Source organism: Choloepus didactylus, chromosome 2 (genome assembly GCF_015220235.1).
Source record: "Choloepus didactylus isolate mChoDid1 chromosome 2, mChoDid1.pri, whole genome shotgun sequence".
Lineage (NCBI taxonomy): Eukaryota > Metazoa > Chordata > Mammalia > Pilosa > Megalonychidae > Choloepus > Choloepus didactylus.
The window spans coordinates 64,296,338-64,316,532 of NC_051308.1; the positions used below are offsets into that span (position 1 = coordinate 64,296,338).

Here is a 20,195-nt window from a genome sequence, read left to right on the forward strand (position 1 = left end):
AATTGAGACTCCCTTGTACATAACACATTTTTCTCTTGCAGCTTTCAGAAATACTTCCTTGTCCTTTGCATTTGATACTTTGATCAATATAGGGCAGGGTATGTTTTCTTCATATTCATCCTGTTTGATTTTCTGTGGGCTTCTCAGATTGCATATTCACACCTTTTGCTAACTTTGGGAAGTACTGACGCATTATTTCTTTAACTATTCTGCTCCTTTCTTTTTCTTCATTTCTTTCATTATGTTACATAATGTGCATGCTTGATGTTGTCTCAGAACTCTCTTAGTCCATTTTCCCTTTTTATAATCCTTATTACATTTTGCTGCTCAGCTTGTTTCATTTCCGTTGTCTTGTCTCTGAGTTTGCTGAATCTGTCTTCTACTAGCTCCAATCAGCTGTTTCAAAACTCCAGAGAATTTTTCATTTCAGTTATTGTGGTCTTCAATTCCAGTGTTCCTCTTAGGTTTCTTGTTAAAATTTATATGACTTTACTAAGATTCTTATATTGGTCATTCTCATAATGCTTATTTGTTGTTCTCCTGAAATTGTATAGTTTTGTTTTGTTTTTCCTTTTTTTTTTCTGTATTTTCCTTTATCTCTTTGAGCATATTGAAGATCATTTTTAAGAAATCTTTGTTTGGGATGCTCACATTCTGGTCTTCTTCATTGCCATTTTCTGGGTGTTTATCCTCTTCTTTTGGATGGGCCATCATTTTGTATTTCTTTGTTTGTCTTGTAATCTTGTTGCCCACTGTACATCTTAATATTTTTAATTGTTAACTCTGGGATTCATTCCCTGAGGTGTCTCTTTCTTGATATCATAATAATCTAGAGATATGAGAGCAATTTTGTTGAATTTCAGCCATCCTAACAGGAAACTCCATCCAGGGTAAATGCAAACTACAGTGTCCTCCCTGTCTTTTCTGGATGTGTCTTGTGGGCTTGTCCTTAGTTGCTTTGTAGTTCCTTGTTTACAGGAGTTTGAATGGTCCCTCTATTCCCCACTAGACAGATCCTCTTCCAGTTGTTTAAAGGAGGAAATCTTTGCCCCAGATGTTTGCCTCTAAAGTTTCTAACATTGCTTTTATTGGTTTCTCAAGCTCTTTTGCCTAGAGGGCAAATTCTGGGAGGGAGTGGCATGCTGTAAAATAATTTCCCAGGGCATACTTTCCCAGCAGAACAAGGCCAGGGACCCACGATAGGAGTGTAGACTGGCTCCAAATAGCACAGGACATGGGAGCAGGCAGAGCACCAGGTGCTACTTCCACGGCTCCCCAAAGCTGCTCCCTTGATCTGTCCAGGCAATGAGTACGTGAACTTGTCCTTTGAAGTTCTAAGGAACAATAAAGTCTTTGTCGCCTCAGAGTTTTTCTTTCAAAACAACTCTAAGATTTATGTATTTTCATCATATCTCTTTTATATCTGAAAGATTTGAGGTTGAAAACAGTTAAATTATATACTCTCTTAGGTTATGAAGGCATAAACGGTAGAGATAAAATTCAAATCTATGTTATCTACTAACAAAGTCCAAACTCTTAACCATCATTACGCTGTGGTTTGCTCTTATATGCTGCAGTAGATGTCAAGCATTTGTGTTTCAAGTTGTAATATTCTAATACTGGCTTCCAGAGTAGATTTTTAAAAATTTTAAAAGGCTGACATTTATTAACTCTTTCCACTGATGTATCATGACGGCAGTGTGTGTTTGAATAACTCTCCTAAGAAGTGGCCTTTTGTTATATTTGCACTGAAAGGTTATTATAAATACTTGCTGAGCAGAATTGAAGCCACTAAATAGAGCTTTGCCTCAAAATGTCAAATCTGTAGTAAAGTGTAACCCAAGATTTCTTTAGTTGAATACTGTTGACTTGTGCATCATGAACAATCTGATGATGTTGACTTTTGTAATGAAATATTACACTCAAAGTATTTATCTTAGAACCATATTTCATTTTAATGTCACTACAGCAGAAATTTGTCCCCTGTTTATTGTTTAACATTATAGAAAATCTTCAAATTCTTTGCAATTCCTTAGTTTAATCTATCTGCAGAGAGAGGCAGACATCTTTTTAAGAGCCCCTTTGAGTGAAACTCATTCTTTGAGTCAATAATGATAAATTAATATGTATAATCAGCATAGCAAATATTGTATACTCTGGAGGCACGAAGAAGGGGCTTCCATGCTTACCAGTAGATAGCTGTGGTTAGTAAAAACTTTTTGACAGCTGATTACGGTATGTCTTAAAGGCCATGAGTTGTTTTGATAATATGTCTTAAATGATAATATATCTTGATGTATGACTTAAATGACTAAGGTAAGTCTTAAAAGAAAACTGGGAATTTCTTAGATTGAAGATTTGGAGGGGAATCACTGTAAGGGCACTAAGGCTTCAATGAGCATGGAGCTCTGCTGATACTTGTTCATTGTTCCTGCAGACCCCAGTGTAGGATGCAGGTTGGGGAGAAGAGAGTGATGGGTAAGGGATAGGCTAGCACGAGGTTCTGAGTTTCTATATGCACCACACTGAAGAATTTGGATGTTGCTCACATTGACATGAGAATCATTGAAAGATTTAAGTGGAGCAATGAAGCAACATGGTGAAAGTCTTAAGTTATGCAAGGATGGATTAGAAAGACAGGAGACCAGGACTAGGGAAAGTAGTTTGTTGCCATAATATCAGAGAAGCATATTTGAGAGAAGGTAGTGTCAAAGTCATAAAAGCAGGTCAGTTACTTTTTAGAGGGTAACGAAAATGATTTAATTAATTTCCTCCACAAACTGTTCAATCAATAATTTCTCTGTTAAGTAGAAAATATATGATTTTTAACCTTACTTAGTGAAAATACTTATCACAGTAAGTCTATATGTATATATATATATATTCAATTTTCTGTGTAAAGAATGTTACTGGCCACCATTTATTTTAAGAGGACTAACTGATCCCCTAAACCAAATAAAAATTGGCAACATAATTTTAAACAAAATTTAACTTCCTACAACAATGAATGGTAAGAGCAATAAATAAATCATTTATGAAGCATGAAATCAAAACAGAACTTTTATTTTATATGGCTGGTTTATTACCTAGTGGAAAAAAAAATGTGTTTTCATAGGCCTATGTCTTGGTCACAGTCCTTCAGCTCATTATTAAAATTTTGGAATTTACTATTTTTAGACCTTTCCTGTAAGTTACAGATTAAAAATGGAATTGCTATAGCTCATAAGAGTGTTTATAACTAGAATGAGTGACTTCAAATATCAATGTTAAATGGTTTTTGAACACAGTGAAAGAGGAGATGCTGTATGCACTGAATTTGGATGGAGTCCAAGTCCTTCATGTAAAGGAATGTCATCTTTCTTTTCTATCCCATTTGTAATATATTATATCACTCATATTAATTCTTATAGGTTTTTAAATACGTAGTTTATTTTTTGTCTCTGAACCAGAGGATTAATTTCAATAGGAATCTACTCTTCAAGGATAAAGATAATATCTCTGAAAAATAAAGCATCGAATTTTATATCTCGAAGATCAATTTTGAGATTAATTGTTAGAAGCCCCTTGCTCTGAAGATAGAAAGAAAGAGGACCAGAAAGTTTCAGTAGCTTATTAAGTTGTTGGTTGGTTATCTAAAAGCACCTCTAGAGCAGAGCCAAAACTATAATAGGCCCCTAATTCCAGGCACACCCAATTCTCAAATAATTATATTGCCTCCTCTATAGCCCTTCTTTTAGCTTTAAAAAGTAAATTCTAGTAATATCAGATGAAGAAACCTTCAATTGACAATGGCATTAAATGAAAGAAAGTGGAGATTTTAATTAATTATGGGTCTAACATGAATCAACAAATATGTAGGTGTTGGAAAAAGAAAAATCTAACTCTCTAGGTTTTCATAATGGAAGGAAGGATTTTATTCAGAGACAGAGTTAATCTCAACTGTGTTCTTTGCCCTCCAAAAATTATATCCAGAATATGGTGTTGTTAGCAAGCCACTGTTAAAAGAGATGGTTTCAAATGATCATGGCCTAGAAGTGAGAATAAAGTCAGTTGGTGGGTTTAAGAAATACTTTAAGAAGAATACCAAGAAGATACAGCTGTAGCATGGCAATTACTGTCTGAGATGTTTGCAACCATTCGTGAAAAGGACAGAGTAGGCGTGTAGTGTGGGCTCCGCAGGGTCCAGCAAGTTCCACCGCTGTTCGAGTGAGCTTCCGAGAGGGCGACTTCCAGAGACGCTGCTGTACTGTGGGGGGAAGAGGAGTCGACACCTTGAGAGTCCTTCTGAACATCAAACCACATGATTCATAATTACATGTATAAATCTTACTTCAGTTATTCTCTTTTACAAAAACTAGAGTTAATTTTGGAGATGATTTTAAAATTTAAAATAAATTTAGCTTTATCCTAAAGCAGCCTCTTTAAGAACATTTCCTTCTGAACAATCTTCACTTTCAGGCACGGTTAACAAAATACTTTTAGAAAGATATTAAAAACCAGACAATGATAACCCATATTAGCTCTGAGTTAGGCCGAGGGTATGTGGTCCCGCTGTATTCCTTCGTGGTATTTATGGAGACTAAACAAAGGCAGGCATTCATCCCCGCCTCTGACAGTGCCCTCCACCAAATGCTTCACTTCCAGAGTTCCTCTGAAATAATCATGGTTAATTTATCATCCAATTATTAAACCCAATCATCCAATCATAACTTATTAAACACTTACTTGAAATCAGGCCTTTTCTCTGTGTGGAAGATAAAATTGAGGATTAAACTCTCATTCTAGCCTTCAGCGCATTCAAAGTAAGACTTCAAGTGCTCAGTTTTATGTGGTCTTATGTCTCAGTTTAGCGTGTCCCCTTCATCTAAGTCGTCTGATTATTCTAACTATTGTTCATGTCACAGCTGTCCAGTCATACCTCCAACTTAGTGCATATTTGTTTTCACAATGGGAAATCTCTCTGTTTTCCTAGAAATGTTACAAGTCCCATATTTGTTATCTTGAATCCTTCACTCACACTCACATACCAGTATACTTTTACAATAGATTTTCTTTCTTTCTTTCTTTCTTTTTTTTTTTTTTTTTTTTACCATTTCTCAGTCACAAGTTCACACCAACTTAAAAATTCAAGCCTGTGTTTTAGAGTCCTGTTTTATTTGGGGCAGGAGAAGCCAAGCAAAGGAACTGGGAAAGGGCAATCTCTTTTGCAAGAAAGTTTATTACAAGTAGATATATAAAAAGATTCACCCCAAATTAGGTGAACACATACCCTCTTTTAAAACATGCTTCATTAAAAAAAATTTTTTTTGCACCTTCTGGATATAGGGAAGTTGCTAATTAATAAAGAATTTCCACCCTCTATACTTCAGCTAATGCATCACAAATGTTTCTATTTCTTTTCCTAGTACACGCAAGGGTCTACCTACTGACAGATGATGAATTCCAAATTTATGTGACTGATTTTCTCTGAAATCATGTAACTCAAAAATCACTTTTTTGCTTAAAAATTTATAAGAATTTTTGTAACTAATAATAAAACATAAATTAAATATAATAATCAAATGTAAAGTACTTAAACTTTCTTTCATTTATAAAATGAATTGTAGTTGTCAAAGTACAATTTTACCTGTCAATTATACTTGTCAATTGAGGGTGAACTACCAAAACCTAAGGAGACAGATATTCCATGTGTCAGAAGTTGAGATGCATCTACTAGCCAAAGAGTGCCAAGGGTTGCCTTCAAGTCACCACCAGAAAGCCATAGATATTGCAGAGGGTGTGGCCTGCTGATATATTGATTTTGGACTTCTAGCTTTCCAAACTGTGAGACAATAAATTTCTGTTGTTAAACTAACCAGTCTGTGATAATTGATGCAGCAGCCCTGAAAGCTAAGACAAAAAGGACTTATGTCTAGAACTTGAGAGTGATCAGCATAAGTCATTCTATTCCTCATTACCTTAGCAAAATTATCCCAATATCAGTTTGTCAGTCTTTTATTTAAGCCCTTCTTATTTATATCTCATAGCTTTGGACTTCAACAGCTGTTGTAAAACTTGGGTATAACATGGAGTAAAATCTTAGTAAAGATATACTACTGGACTGAAATGGGTATATGAAAAATAATAGACATAGCAGAATGAAATGATTAAAAAGTCAAAATACAGATGAACAGATTTAAAGCTCATTTGAGGTTAGAGCCAATTAATTCTTAGCATCAAACACTGAAAATATATTTTAATTAAAAGCTGTGTTTAGATGTCCACATATTATTTTTAGTAAACTTGTTACCAATATAGAGATAATATCCTATTAGAAATAAAGGTGAACTACCAAAACTTACACAGTATGGCACCAATATAGACGGTTATGTGACTTTTCTACAACAATACTTAAGAGGCATAGTATGTTTTAAGTTTTATTTTAATAACACACATGCAACTGAAAATTTCCCATTTTAGCCACTTTCAAGTATGCAATTCAGAGACATTAATTTGCTCCCAATATTGTGCTATACCACTTTATGCCCACTTGGATGTTTATTGTTAAAACAAACAAACAAACAAAAGTAACAAATGTTGTTGATGATGTGGAGAAATTTGAGTTCTTATACATTGTTGGTGGGATTATAAATGGTGTAATGTGTTTGTTGACTCCTCAGAAAGTTGAACGTATAATTACCTTATGACCTGGGAATCCCACTTCTTAATGTATACCCCAAAGAATTGAAAGCAGGGACTTGAACAGATATTTGTGTACCAATGTTCATAGCACCATTACGCAAATAGACAAAAGGTGGAGGCATGGTATGTTTTTAATGAGCTTTGTTAATTATGATGTCCTAGGTTAGGGGGTGTCAAACTGTAGCTCTCATTAAATCAAAGCTGTTGTCTTTTCTTTGTTTGTAAAGTTTTAATGGAACACACCCATGCCTATTTGTTTGCATGTTGATTGTGTATGTATTCACATGACAAAAACAGAGTTGAGTTGTGTATGGAAGATCTTCTATCTGGCCCTTTACAGAAAAGCTTTTCTAATCTCTGGACTCAGTTATTAAGAGTTACAGTAAAAAAATAAAAAAGATTCCCCCAAATCTCCATAGCCTAATAAATCACAGTTTAATTTTTGTTTTTGCTTCATTTCCAATGTAGTTCAAATGGGTACTCTGGTCATGAATTTAATTCCAAGACTCTAATTCTAAAACATCATCTCTCTATGTGCTTCCTTCTAACTGCTCTGTGGACAGGAGAATGTAGAGTTTCACACAATGACTTTTAAAGTTCTTTACTAAAGTGATACATATTAATTCATATTTTCTTCAGATGGCCATGTCCAATTCAAAGAGGTGGGCAATTTGACCACGTGTCTGGAAGGAAGAAAACCCAACTGTTTGTAAACAGATCTTATGGCAGCTGCTGAAATAAGGAGGTTGTAGAGAGGCGAAGAGATAGGTGAAGTGATATATTATGAGGTGATTGACAGATATGGAATATCATTATGTGTGGATGGCATTGGAGAAAGAAATCAAGAGGGTATAATTTATCAGATAACAAATAGAGGAGAAGCATATGAGTGATATAACAGGAAGGATATGAGACTGCACTGATTTTCTTGTCAATATCTGTACTACTAAGGACAAATAAATGACATGAACTTCTTCATGTTCATGTACTTGATTATTTTCAGTGGGTATATCCTGTTTCTTTTCAGAAGTAACATGTGATCCTCCTCATGTTGCAAATGGTTTCTTCACACCTGAAAGGACTATATACAGAAGTGAAGATAAAATCACCTACCACTGTACAACTGGCTTTTATCCTTCAACCCAGGGAAATACAGCAATATGTACTGGCAGTGGCTGGGTACCTGTTCCAAGATGTGCTTGTAAGTTCTGTTTTCCTACTTTTTAATTCTGAAATAACTTTCCCTAAATACAAAAGTATGTTTATTATTGCATATGTAAAAATAGAGCCTTTGTAGCTATTCTTTGCTTTTCAAATCAAAAACTCATTTTTATATGCTAAACACTGTTTTGTTTCAACACTCAAAAACACGTGTGTATGAATATGTATTTCTCTAAAAATACAATTCCCCAGATATATGAATTATAAGATTGTGTAAGAATAGTGCAATCTAGCACATGTGTATTAGTTATTTATTGCTATATAATAAATTTTCCCCAAAAACCATGTGGCTTAAAACAACAAACTTTATTTATCTCACAGTTTCTATGGATCACAAATTTGAGAGTGATTTAGGTGAGTTGTCCAGAGTCAGTCTCCCCTTTGTGTTTGCAGTGAGAATGTTGGCCCAGGCTGCAGACATCTAGCGGCTTGACTGGGCTGGGAGATCCACTTCCAAGATGGCTCACTCATATGGCTTTAGGCAGGAGGCCACAGTTCCTTGCCGCATGGATCTTTCCACAGGTTGCTTGAATGACAACTGTTTTCCCACAGCTAGTGATTCCAGAGGAGGAAGCCTCAATATCTGTTATGATCTAGACACACACTATCACTTCAGCCAGATCTGTTCTTTAAAAGTGAGTCACTCTGTCCAGCTCACAATCAAAGGGAGGGGAATGAGGCTCCACTTTTTGGAGGAATGAGTGTTGAAGAAATTGCATAATTTTTAAAAACCCTTACATATAGCAAAATGCCATACAGTTCAACAGAGTATTAGATTTATGGGGATGCTTGCATTGTCCATTTTCCAAATTTTTTCTGTCTCTACAATCATACTCCTTTCCTGTCTATATCACAGGACACTGTAAAGCTGTACCACATTTAAACTGGATATCCATGAAAGAAAATTTAATGAATCAAATTATAGGCCAATGAACTCAATGTTAACTCCAAGCAGAATACCAGAACAAATTATGAAAAGCATGATTTGATAAGAGAGAAAGCTATTATCACTGTGAACCTTATTTCCATATACATATGAAATACAAGGAAAATATTTAATAAATTTTTGGTTGGTTTAGGAAAATGGTAGGTGAGGGGCATAAGTCAGTGCAATTATAACTGGGCCTCAGTATATTATGCCAGAGGGAACTTTTGGAATTCCTGGAACACAATAGAGATAATGATTTGTTAGATGGCTTATCAGATAGTTTGCAATTTTATTAAACAACCCAGTCTGAAGAACAGATGAAAGACTATATTCTTGAGCCTATTACTCATTGTTGTCATTGAAGAGCTTAATGGTTTAGGAGAAATGCAGTACAAATACACAACTGGAATGATACAGGAGATGATAATAGTGAATCTGCAATACGACAGATCTGTCAATCAAAGAAAGTGTTATATAATGGACTGATTCCAATAAGATGAAATTTAACAGTGATAGGTTGAAAAAAAAATCTACTGTACTAGTACAAGCTAATTAGCAACATCTTTTAAATCAGTCAATATTTTAATCAATTTTGAGACCAGTTTGAGTCAACATTATGATGGAACCACCATAACTGCTAAAGAAAATACAACCTGCATTGATAGAAGTACAGCAGGTGAAAGAAGGCTGTTCTTAGCCCTGCCAATCTCAAAGCTAACAGATCATAGGTGTTACATTATATTTGCTTTAGGGAGCTACCTTGTAAAAGAGCTAAAGGTAGACTCATACTCAAATAAGTGAGAGAATAGTAAAGGTGCACAGGCCTGTAATAAAAATGATACATGCTTTTCATTATGTCTCTTTTTTGTACCTTTTGGAAAGAAATGATATTAGGCTATTTTATTTCATTCATATTCTATGAATTATCAAAATGAAGTAGATAAACACACTTGTCCTGAGGTCAGACCACTAAGTCTCAATCAATCTATGCTCTACAATATAATGGGGAATTTGAGTTTTTCAGAATCAGTTCTTACAGTCCCCAAAACTCAAGCTTGTGCAAGGTGGAATTATTGCTATCACTAACTGGTATGCCTTGACATATCATTAGGGCATTTGCAAAACCAGGAGGTAAAAAGAAAATATTATAAATCACCAAAAAGTGGGAATGGAAAAAAAAAAAAAAAACTAGCAGTTTACTTAAAAGAAATGATATTCAGATGATCATTTTAACCTGCAATATATTGGAAGCTAAAAAAGTGGGTAAAATGTATCAAGTATGAGAGAAATGGAGAGTAGAGATGTAGACTAAGATTTTATAACTAGAGAAGGTATCATTTACACATCTTGGGTAAAGAAAGACATTTAGGATAAGCAAGAATGAAAAATGTATCATCCTCATAACACACTGGAAGAAACTACTTGAGAAAATTTCTAATGAGGCAAAAAAGAGACCTCATCAGTGATTGCAAGACAGAAAGATGAAGATTATGAGGAGCAGTTGCTGCAAAATTGTGTGTGTGCATTGGAATATTTTTTTAACTTGTTACATGAGGCTTCTTGAAATAGAAGGGTCATGTTTCATGGAAAAAATAATACTAATCTGGAATTAAAAATATCAATGTGTCTCTAAAACATCCCAAGAAAAGTGCAAAATTTCTGAAAAAATGAGATATAAACCTGTCAATAGACAATATAGCACCTAAACATTTCAGTCAAAACTATTTCAAATGTTAGAATAATTTTAAAAAGTATGATTATATGGTACCACATGAAAATAAATATTATGTAAGACACATTAGAAAGCATTTCATTCACCAGCTAAAATTAGAAGTCAGTAAGCAGTTCCCCATAAACTTAATTATTTAGTTATTAAGAAATATTCCTAGTCCACTTTTTTTTATTTAAGAAATTTTATTTTGAAATAAATTCAAACTTACAGGAACAGTTGCAAAAACAATAGCAACGCCATACATAGAACTCCAGCATACCCCGACCCCCCTCCCTTGTTACGCTAGTCCACCACCTTTAACATCCTGTCACATCACCATTTCTTTCTTTCCTTCCCTCCCTCCCTCCCTCCCTATCATCCATCATCTATTGCTCTGTCCTCTGAACATATGAGAGCAAGCTGCACACATCTCTGAACGAACAAACACTATAATTCACATATACCTTTCCCATGCACAAGAATATTCTTGTCCCATTAAGCACAGCTAAGAAGTTCAATAAATTCAACATTGATACAAAGCTTACATTGTATATTTCCTTTTTTTTTTCCCTTATGTCCCATCTGTGTCCCTTTCAGCCTCCTCTCCTCCATCCTCATATCCCATTCAGGATCATCCTTGGCATTTAATTGTCATCTATTTAGACTGTCTTTTTTTTTTTTAATTGTGGAAACATATAGGCAGCCTAAATCTTCCCATTCCACCCCCTCCCTAGCATTCCATTAGTGGGATTAATCACTTTTAGAATGTTGCAATGCTATCACCTTCCCACCATCCATTTCTAGAAGTTTCCCTTCACCCCAAACAGAAACCCTACACTCATTTCTTAACTCCCCATTGCCCCTTCCCCCACTTCTCATAACCCATACTCTACTTTTCATCTCTGTGGTCATATTCTCTGATACTTTCTTTGTGTTTAGCATGAGGCTTAAATTTAATATCTTAAATCTATAAAACTCTTGTTTTTCTTTGTTAATCTTGTTTTTCTTTCATGCCAACTTAACTTCAATAGGACACATAAACTATGTTCCTTTACTCCCTCATTCCCCCACCTTTATGTAGTTCTTCTCAAAAATTAGATATTTTACATTGAGTCCAAAATCACTGATTAATCATTACAGTTTATGTATTTTAGATACTGCAGGAAGTAAATAGTGGAGTTACAAATCAAAAATACAGTAGTATTGGTATTTATATTTACCATGTGATCTTTACTGATAATCTTTATTTCTTCATGTAGTTTCAGTCAATTGTTTCATGTCCCTTCCTTTCAACCTTCTCAATTCCCTTTAGCTTTTCTTATAGGACTGATCTACTGGTGGTGAAGACCCTCAGCTTTTGATTATCCAGGAATGTTTTCATTTCCCCCTCATTTTTATCCTCCAGGTGTTTGTGATTTCTCCAAGTCTCTAATGGTTATTGACTTCTACTTGAATTCCATTGTGGTCAGAGAATGTGCTTTGAATAAATTCATTTTTTTTTTAAATTTATTGAGGCTTGTTTTTATGTCCCAGCATATGGTCCATTCTGGAGAAAGATCCATGATCACTAGAGAAGAATGTGTGTCCTGGTGTCCTGGGATGTAAAGTTCTGCATATGTCTGTTTAAATTCTCTATATCTCTCCCTCCTTTCTTTGTTTCTCTGTTGGTAGTGCTCCCTTTAGTATCTGAAGTAGGGCAGGTCTTTTATTAGGAAAATCTCTCAGCATTTGTTTGTCTGTGAAAAATTTAAGCTCTCCCTCAAATTTGAAGGAGAGTTTTGCTGGATAAGGTATTCTTGCTTGGAAATTTTTCTCTCAGAATTTTAAATATGTCATGCCACTGCCTTCTCGCCTCCATGGTAGCTGCTGAGTAGTCACTACTTAGTCTTATGTTGTTTCCTTTGTATGCAGTGAATTGCTTTTCTCTTGCTGCTTTCAGAACTTACTGCTTTTCTTTAGTATTTGACAGTCTGATCAGAATATGTCTTGGAGTGGGTTTATTTGGATTTACTCTATTTGGAGTTGTCTGGATATTTATGCTTTGTGTTTTTATATTGTGTAGAAGGTTTGGGAAGTTGTCCCCAACAATGTCTTTGAATATTCTTTCTAGACCTTTACCCTTCTCTTCCCCTTCTGGGACACCAATGAGTCTTAAACTTGGACATTTTATTTTATCTATCATATCCCTGAGATCCATTTCAAATTTTTTCTCCATTCTTTCTTTTGTTCTTTCATTTTCTGTTCTGTGGTCCTCAAGGAGGCTGACTTGTTCTTCAGCTTCCTCTAATCTTGTATTATGAGTATCCAGAGTCTTTTTAATTTGACCTACAGTTTCTTTTATTTCCACAAGATCTTCTATTTTTTTATTTACTCTTGCAATTTCTTCTTTGTGCTCCTCTAGGGTCTTCTTTATGTCCTTCATATCCTGTGCCATACTCTTCTTCATGTCCTTTATATCCTATGCCATGCTCTTGTTGCTTGTCTGTAGTTCCTTGATTAATTTTGCCAAATACTGTGTGACTTTTGATCTTTTAATTTGCGTGTTTGGGTTTGGGTTCTCCATATCGTCTGGTTTTACAATATGCTTTAAGATTTTCTGTTATTTTTGGCCTCTTGGCATTTGCTTTACTTGATCCCTAATTTATCAGAACTGCAGCTTGGTGGCATACACTTTCTCTAACTAACCAGCAGATGGTGTCCGTGAGTCACCTATTCCCCGCAAGTCAGTTCTCCCCAAATTTGTCTTTGTGGTGTGTGGGGGTCTGATTCTTGTGGGGTCCAATTGGTGCACCAAGTTTGGGTGTGTTGTTGGTACTGTCTGCCCTGAATGTGGGGCATGTGTCTTAGTGGTTAGGGAGGCAGGGCAGCTTTAATAATCAAACCTCCCAGGTGTTCCCAGTGATTTAAGGCTGTTGCAGGAGCCTAAGGCTTCATTTCAGTCTTTCCACAGATTGGCTCTGCCCTGAGCCAGAACTCCTTGGTTTTCACCTAGGGTCCCTGGGGTTTCCAAGTGGGTCCCCCTTCCCAGCTGTGCTCTTCCAGGTCCTCTGCTGAGGGAGGGCTGTGCCATGTCACAAGTGTGCGCCAGCCTCCAGGGAAGCCCTAGGTCACCAGGCCATGCAGGGGCATTCCCAGCCCGCTTCAAAGATGGTTGAATGGGACAGGTTAACTTCCCCCTTTTCACACAGCTCCACTCTCCCAGCTACGGGACAATCAGCTGTGGGTGCACTAAAGGCCACTGTCCATGGCCAATATTGTGGCATGTGTTTAGTGCTGTGGGAAAGACTCCCTGTTGCACTGGGTTTCTCGGCATGGCTCTGGGCTGTGGGTCTGGCCCCGGGCTGGAGCATCCCTTGCCCGCTGAGGGAATGGCTGCAAGGAATGCATTTTTTTTCTCCTTTTCGCTCCCCTCTGCTCCCCTGGTCTCGAGACAATCAGCAGTGGGTGTGGGAAGGGGTATCCTCCATGCCAGACACCGAGGTGTTAGCCCAGCCCACTCCCACCGTGCTTCAATGCACAGCTCTCCCCATCATATCTGCAGCTGCTCCCGGGCTTTCTTTTTTTTTTTTAAAGAACTAGTCCATCTCCAAATGCCAGCCCACTGTTTCCCCACACTGCAGTGCGGCTGCTGGACTTTCAGCTGGCTTACTCACTCATTTCAGAATGCAGACTCCTGGTTTCACCAAATGCACTTTACCTGTGGATTTAGCAGACCTTGTCTGGCTTGTGCTATGGTGGAAGTGGTGTTCTGGGTCACTGTCGGGTTTTTATCCTGTATTTTTCATGGAGGTGTTTTTTTGCCCTGTCTCACCTAGCTGCCATCTTAGGTTCTCCTGGTCCACTTTTGTTGGTTAAAGAATTAGGAAAGGAAGATTGGCCTGGACGAATATGTGCAAGACACAAATAAGAATTTTTTTCTCTGTAATGTAATCAAAGGAGCTTTTTTTGCTTCTCTATATTTCTTAAATTGTCTACAAGACTAGAAAAATAAACTAAGGTTATTAATATGTCTCTCCCTTCCTCCCTCTTCTCTCTCTCACTCTGTCTCTCCTTTTCCTCTCCCCTAAATCTGAGTTGGGCTTGAAAGGAAAGAATCCCTTTCATGAAAGGTGGCGAAAAAGAAAGAAGGCAGAAGTCAGGTTGGCTGAGGGGTAAAATCTGCATCTTCATCCCTCATCAGGATGTTGACTTACCAACCAGGGCTGGCTGGAGATACATGTACTCAAGGAAAATACATTAAATAGGTCTGTGCAGTTTTCTTGTTGGACGGTCCTCACACAAGTTTATGCCTCATGTGACCCAAAAGGTATAACTTCATTTTCTTTAGCAATGACCCCTCCAGGTACATCAGTGGTAAGAATTTGATAAATTTCCTTGTCTTGATTCCCTAATGCAAGGGGTGCAATTATGGTACAAAGAGTATAATTCAGCAATGAAAAAAATAAAAATCCAATTTGAATGCTTATTATGGTAAAATATTTCTGTTTGTATTTTTGTATTCCAAGTGAAACCCTGTGATTTTCCACATATAAAACATGGATATCTATATAATGAAGGCTATTATAGACCATACTTTCCAGTACATATAGGAAAATATTACTATTACTACTGTGATCAGAATTTTTGGACTCCTACACGACACAACGGTGGTTACATTACATGCACAAAAGAAGGATGGTCACCAGCAGTAACATGCTGCCGTAAGTCAGTATCTTTAAAATTATACGTGTGCACATCATTCAGAGATGGTGAGGGAATAGCACAGAATTTGGATGGGTATGCATTCTCATTTAAACATTGTAAAGGGAATTGTTTCATATGTTTTTATTAAAGAAGTTGTCAGTTTACAGAAAAATCATGCAGAATTTACAGAGTTCCCATAAATCCTGCCTAACACCCAGCGTTACTATGATTAACATTCTGCATTAGTGTGGAGCCTTTGTTGCAACTCATGAAGAATAGTATTGTAACTACGCTATTAACTGTACCCATAGTTTACTTTAGGGTTCACTGCATTGTAAAGGCCTGTGTTTTTTTAAATTTATTACACTAACATACATACAACATAAAATTTCCAATTTCATTATTTATTATTATTATTATTATTATTTATTATCTTGAGCAAAATTCTGTGTGTTACATTTTTCATTTTTCTTTTTTATTGTTTTTAGGACAATGCTATTTCTACTCTATTGAAAATGGACGTGCTTCAAATGAAAGCTACACATATTTAGAGAATGAATTCATAAATATTGTGTGCAATCCTGGCTACAGTCTTCCAAATGAACAGACCAAAATTACATGTACAGAGAATGACTGGTCCCCTACTCCCAGATGCATCCGTGTCAGTAAGTGACTGCTCTGAGATCTCCCCATGTTATTATTTCATAAGACTCATATATATTAACTGCAGCAACATGCTTATTTTAATTTCTTCTTGTCCTGCCAATAGAACATATTTTGTGTTTTTTTCTATGCATACAAGTATAAACACAAATTTCTTGATAAAATGTAGGAAAATAAATCTATCTAAAAATATTATTGAAGAATACAGAAAAGGAATTTTGAAAACAATATTTGTTGGTTAAGTCCCATGAAATATTTGCAACAAAACCACTAAATCTGTTGACTCAGAATGATTACAAATTTAAATAGAAAATAAATCCAATGCTAACTAAAAATGTCATTCATATTTAAGTAGCTATTCCACATAAATTTTTAAGTGATGTTGCTTCTCTGTGTTTCTCAAAGATGTATAACTTGGAACACATTTTCTGAGACATTGTGTATGTCCTAAATTACAAGGTGATTCCCAGTTGTTTTCCACTGGGCATGGAACAATATGCATTCATATCAACAGTCCATTGTTTTACATCCTTGCTAATGATTAGTGATGTTGTATTTTAGTGTTTGCACTTTGAGTAGTTGTAAAATATTGTAGCATTATAGTGTAATTTGAATTCCTTTTTTTAAATTTGGCTATGCATGTACTCATATACTTATTGGTGATTACTTTTTCTAATCTATACAATGGAAATTGATGGTTTTCTAAATTTATATTTTTGTGTATTTTTGTATTGATTTATTGGGATTCTTAGTATATTTTGAATATAAATTTCAGCTATAGCTATTGCCAAGTATTTTCTCCTTTTCTATGGCTTGTGTTTTTCTTTTCTTTAAGAAAATCTTAGTGAACACAGTTTATTTTTTCCTACAATCAAAGTGATCAACCTGGTTCGTTAATATTTATTGTGTCTTCTTCAAGGACATAGAGATAATGAAGTATTTTATTCTAAAAACTTTTGACATTTTGCCTTCCCTGTTATAGATTTAATCCATTTCAAGTTCTTTTTTATACATGCTATTTATCAGGTTTCCTCTTCAGAAAAAATGGAAATCCAATATTTCCCCAGTTATCTGTAATTTCACCTGAGCATATATCATAAACATATGTAATGACTATTAATCTGAATCCTCTGTTGTGTTCCAAAGTAAGTAGTTTTTATATCAGTGTTCCAGTACCACACTGTGTTAACTACTTTAGATTTATAATATGTCTGGACATCTAGTGCAAACCTTTCAACCTAATTTTTTCTACTTAGCATGCCACATCTTCAAAGTGATGGTTTCAAGTTATCACGGCCTAGAAGTGAAAATATAGTCAGTTCACAGGTTTCAGAAATACTGTTTTGCAGTTGAAAAGCAGAGTATATTTTTGCTCCCAGTTACACAATTATATTAAAATATTGGAACAGAAGTATTTTTTTTGCATTGAATACCTATGCCAATTGCTTGTTCTGCAACTTTTCTTTAAACAACATTTGTGGATCTTCAGTTGTGAAAGTCCAGAGGTTAACTGAAGCCAAGTGAACAATGTACCACCAACTATTTCAGAATCGTAGAACATCAATGCCTCACCCACACCCCCACCATGCAAAAAATAAAAGCAAAGAAAAGTGTTTCCCCGACACCCCACAGAGGCTGCTTAGCTCCTGGCAAGACATGCAAATCATATTTGCTAAAAAAAAAATACATCCCTGCAAACCAAAAAGATACTGCTGTAGCATGGTAATGACTGTCTGAGATGTTTGCAAACATTCATGAAAAGGACTGACCATTTAATGTGGAATTCTGCAGTGAGTGAAGCAAGTTGCTGTGTTTTTCTACATGGAATCAGAAGTTGAGTGACATAAGAGGTGACTTCTGCAGATATTGCCATACTGTGGAAGGAAGAAGAGGTGACCACTGAAAAGCCCTGATTTATAATTTATTGTTTAAACCTTACTTAACTAGTTATCTTCTTTTACAAAAACTAGGGTTAATTTTTGAGTTGATTTTATAATTAAAAAAAAAATGTGACTTGAGCTTGAAAGCAGCTCCTTGAAAAACCTATCCTGAACAATTCAGTGGCCTCCACTTTCAGGCAGTGTTGAGAAAATATTTTTAGAAAGAGATTAAGTTTAACTAGACAATGATAACCCACATTATCTTGCATTAGGTTGAGGGTATGTGGAGTCCCACTACATTCTTCATTGTATTTATGGCTACTAAATAAAGGAAGGCATTTATACATGCCTGTAACAGTAGCCGCCACCATTTGTTTTACTTCCAGAGTTCCTCATAAATAATTAGATAGTTAATTTATTATCCAATTGTTTAAATACAACTTATTAGCACATATTTGAAACCAGGCCTTTTTCTCTGTGTTGAAGATAAACTTAAGAATAAACCCTCATTCTTTCTATGAATTCAAAGTAAGACTTTAGTCACTGGGAGAATATATATCTCAGTGTAAAATGACTTCTTCATGGAAGTGTCCAATTATTCTAATTATTTTTTTTCTCAGTCACAGCTCCCCAGTTAAAACTCTTGCTTAGAATATATTTGTTTTCACAGTGGGAAATCTTTCTGTTCTAGAAATGTTTTAATTCCCAGACATACTTGTCTTGAACACTTCACTCATTCACACACACACACACACACACACACACACAACACTATACATTTACAAAACATTTTCCTTTTCTTTTATCATTTCTCAGTCACAGGTATAAGTCACAACCTAAAATTCAAGACTGCTTTTGGCCTGCTTTCTTTAGGGAAGCAGAGGCCAGGAAGAGGCACTGGGATTGGGCACTCTGTTTTACAAGACAGTTTATTAAAGATCAATATAAAAAAAGATTCACCCCAAATTATGTAAATACATACTCTCTTTTAAGACATGCTTGATTTTTTGAAATAAATTTCACATTAACAAGATTTAGAGATGTTGCTTATTAGTAAAGGGGTTCTACTCTCTGTACTTCAGTGAATGTATCACAAACGCTTCCATTTATTTTCTTGGTACAATGCAAGGGTATACCTGCTGGTATAAGATGAACTCCAAATTTATGCAGCTGATTTTCTCTGAAATCATGTAACTCAAAACTCTTTATGTTGCCTCCAAATCTATAAGAAATGTTGAAACTAAATAGTAAAGCAAAATTTAAAATAAAACAGCCAAGCATAAAATAATTAAGCTTTCTTTCATTTGCTTGATGAATTGTACCTGGGGTGCAATTGTACCTCTCAGTGTTACCGAGCAAGAGGTCCTGCCTGACATGCACAGAGGCCGTATTATGCCATCGAGATTTTAAGAAAAGAAAGAATTTTATTGTGAGGTTGACTGGCAAGAAGACAGGAGGCAAGGCTCAAATCTGTCTCCCTGATCTGAGAGTTAAGGGAAATTTTATGGGAATGGGAAGTGAGAGGTGAGGACAGAAGTAGGAAGGTTTGACTTGGCATAGTATAATTGGTTAATTATAGAGTCATCCATATGTGGTACAGTGGATTTTAGACTGGACCTTCCTTATTGAAGGACAACTCACATTTGACTTGTTTCTGATGTCTCCTTGTCTTCATAATCTTGGTTTCAAGGGAGTGACCTTTGTTCTCGGTGTTGCAAAGTCATCTAAAGGATAATAGTCCCTCTTGCTGTGCATGCTTGGATAAGCATGGATACCTGGGATAAGCCTGGATACCTGGGAAACAAGCTCAGAGAAGGTTTTAGTTATGAGAAGACATCCTGTTAAACAGGTTTAGATCTGGTCCTGATTCTTTGTTGTGGAGACAAGCTAAACTTGTGACTCCTGGCTATTCACACAGTGCAACAGGCTCGTGACTCCTGACTGTCTCACCTGTGGTTTCATCAGTTGAGGGTGAACCTGTGTATGAACTATACTAGTCAGCTGAGGGTGAACTGACAAAACTTTGGTTTCTGTGACTCACGGGGAAAGGTCTCTGATAACTTATCATTTATAGGGGAGATTAAAGATGTAAAACCTGCTAAATAAAAGCAACTTTTGATCCAAATCTATCTTTTTCCTGTACAGACTTGTTTGTCTATTGTTTCAAATCACATAGTGATATTCTTGAATTATTGTTCTTACTTCAAATGTCTAATACCTTCTTTCTAATAGGAGAAAATATATGACCTCACACATTTAGACAGTCTCAATACCATTGTATTGAACAAAGGTACAAATCTTTGGTAATGTTTTAATAGTATCATTTATTTTAAGGGAGACTAAGGGGTTAGAGATTGAATCTTGTCTTCCACAAGACATGTTCAAGTCCTAACCCCCAGTCCTCTGGGTACAGGCTCATTTGTAAATA

General features: G+C 35.8%; 2 protein-coding genes across 3 annotated transcripts in view; one reads left to right on the forward strand and one right to left on the reverse strand.

Moving 5' to 3' along the window:
• Positions 1-20,195, reverse strand: part of LOC119511807 (complement factor H-like) — a 237,720-nt gene that overhangs the window by 83,994 nt on the left and 133,531 nt on the right.
• LOC119526189 (complement factor H-related protein 3-like) overlaps positions 1-20,195 on the forward strand; it is a 69,012-nt gene that overhangs the window by 4,828 nt on the left and 43,989 nt on the right. For both annotated transcript variants that reach the window (XM_037825115.1, XM_037825114.1), the window contains exons 2-4: positions 7,709-7,882; positions 15,047-15,241; positions 15,713-15,889. In XM_037825115.1, coding sequence (XP_037681043.1) covers positions 7,709-7,882; positions 15,047-15,241; positions 15,713-15,889 — 546 coding nt within the window. The remainder of the gene's footprint in view (positions 1-7,708; positions 7,883-15,046; positions 15,242-15,712; positions 15,890-20,195) is intronic.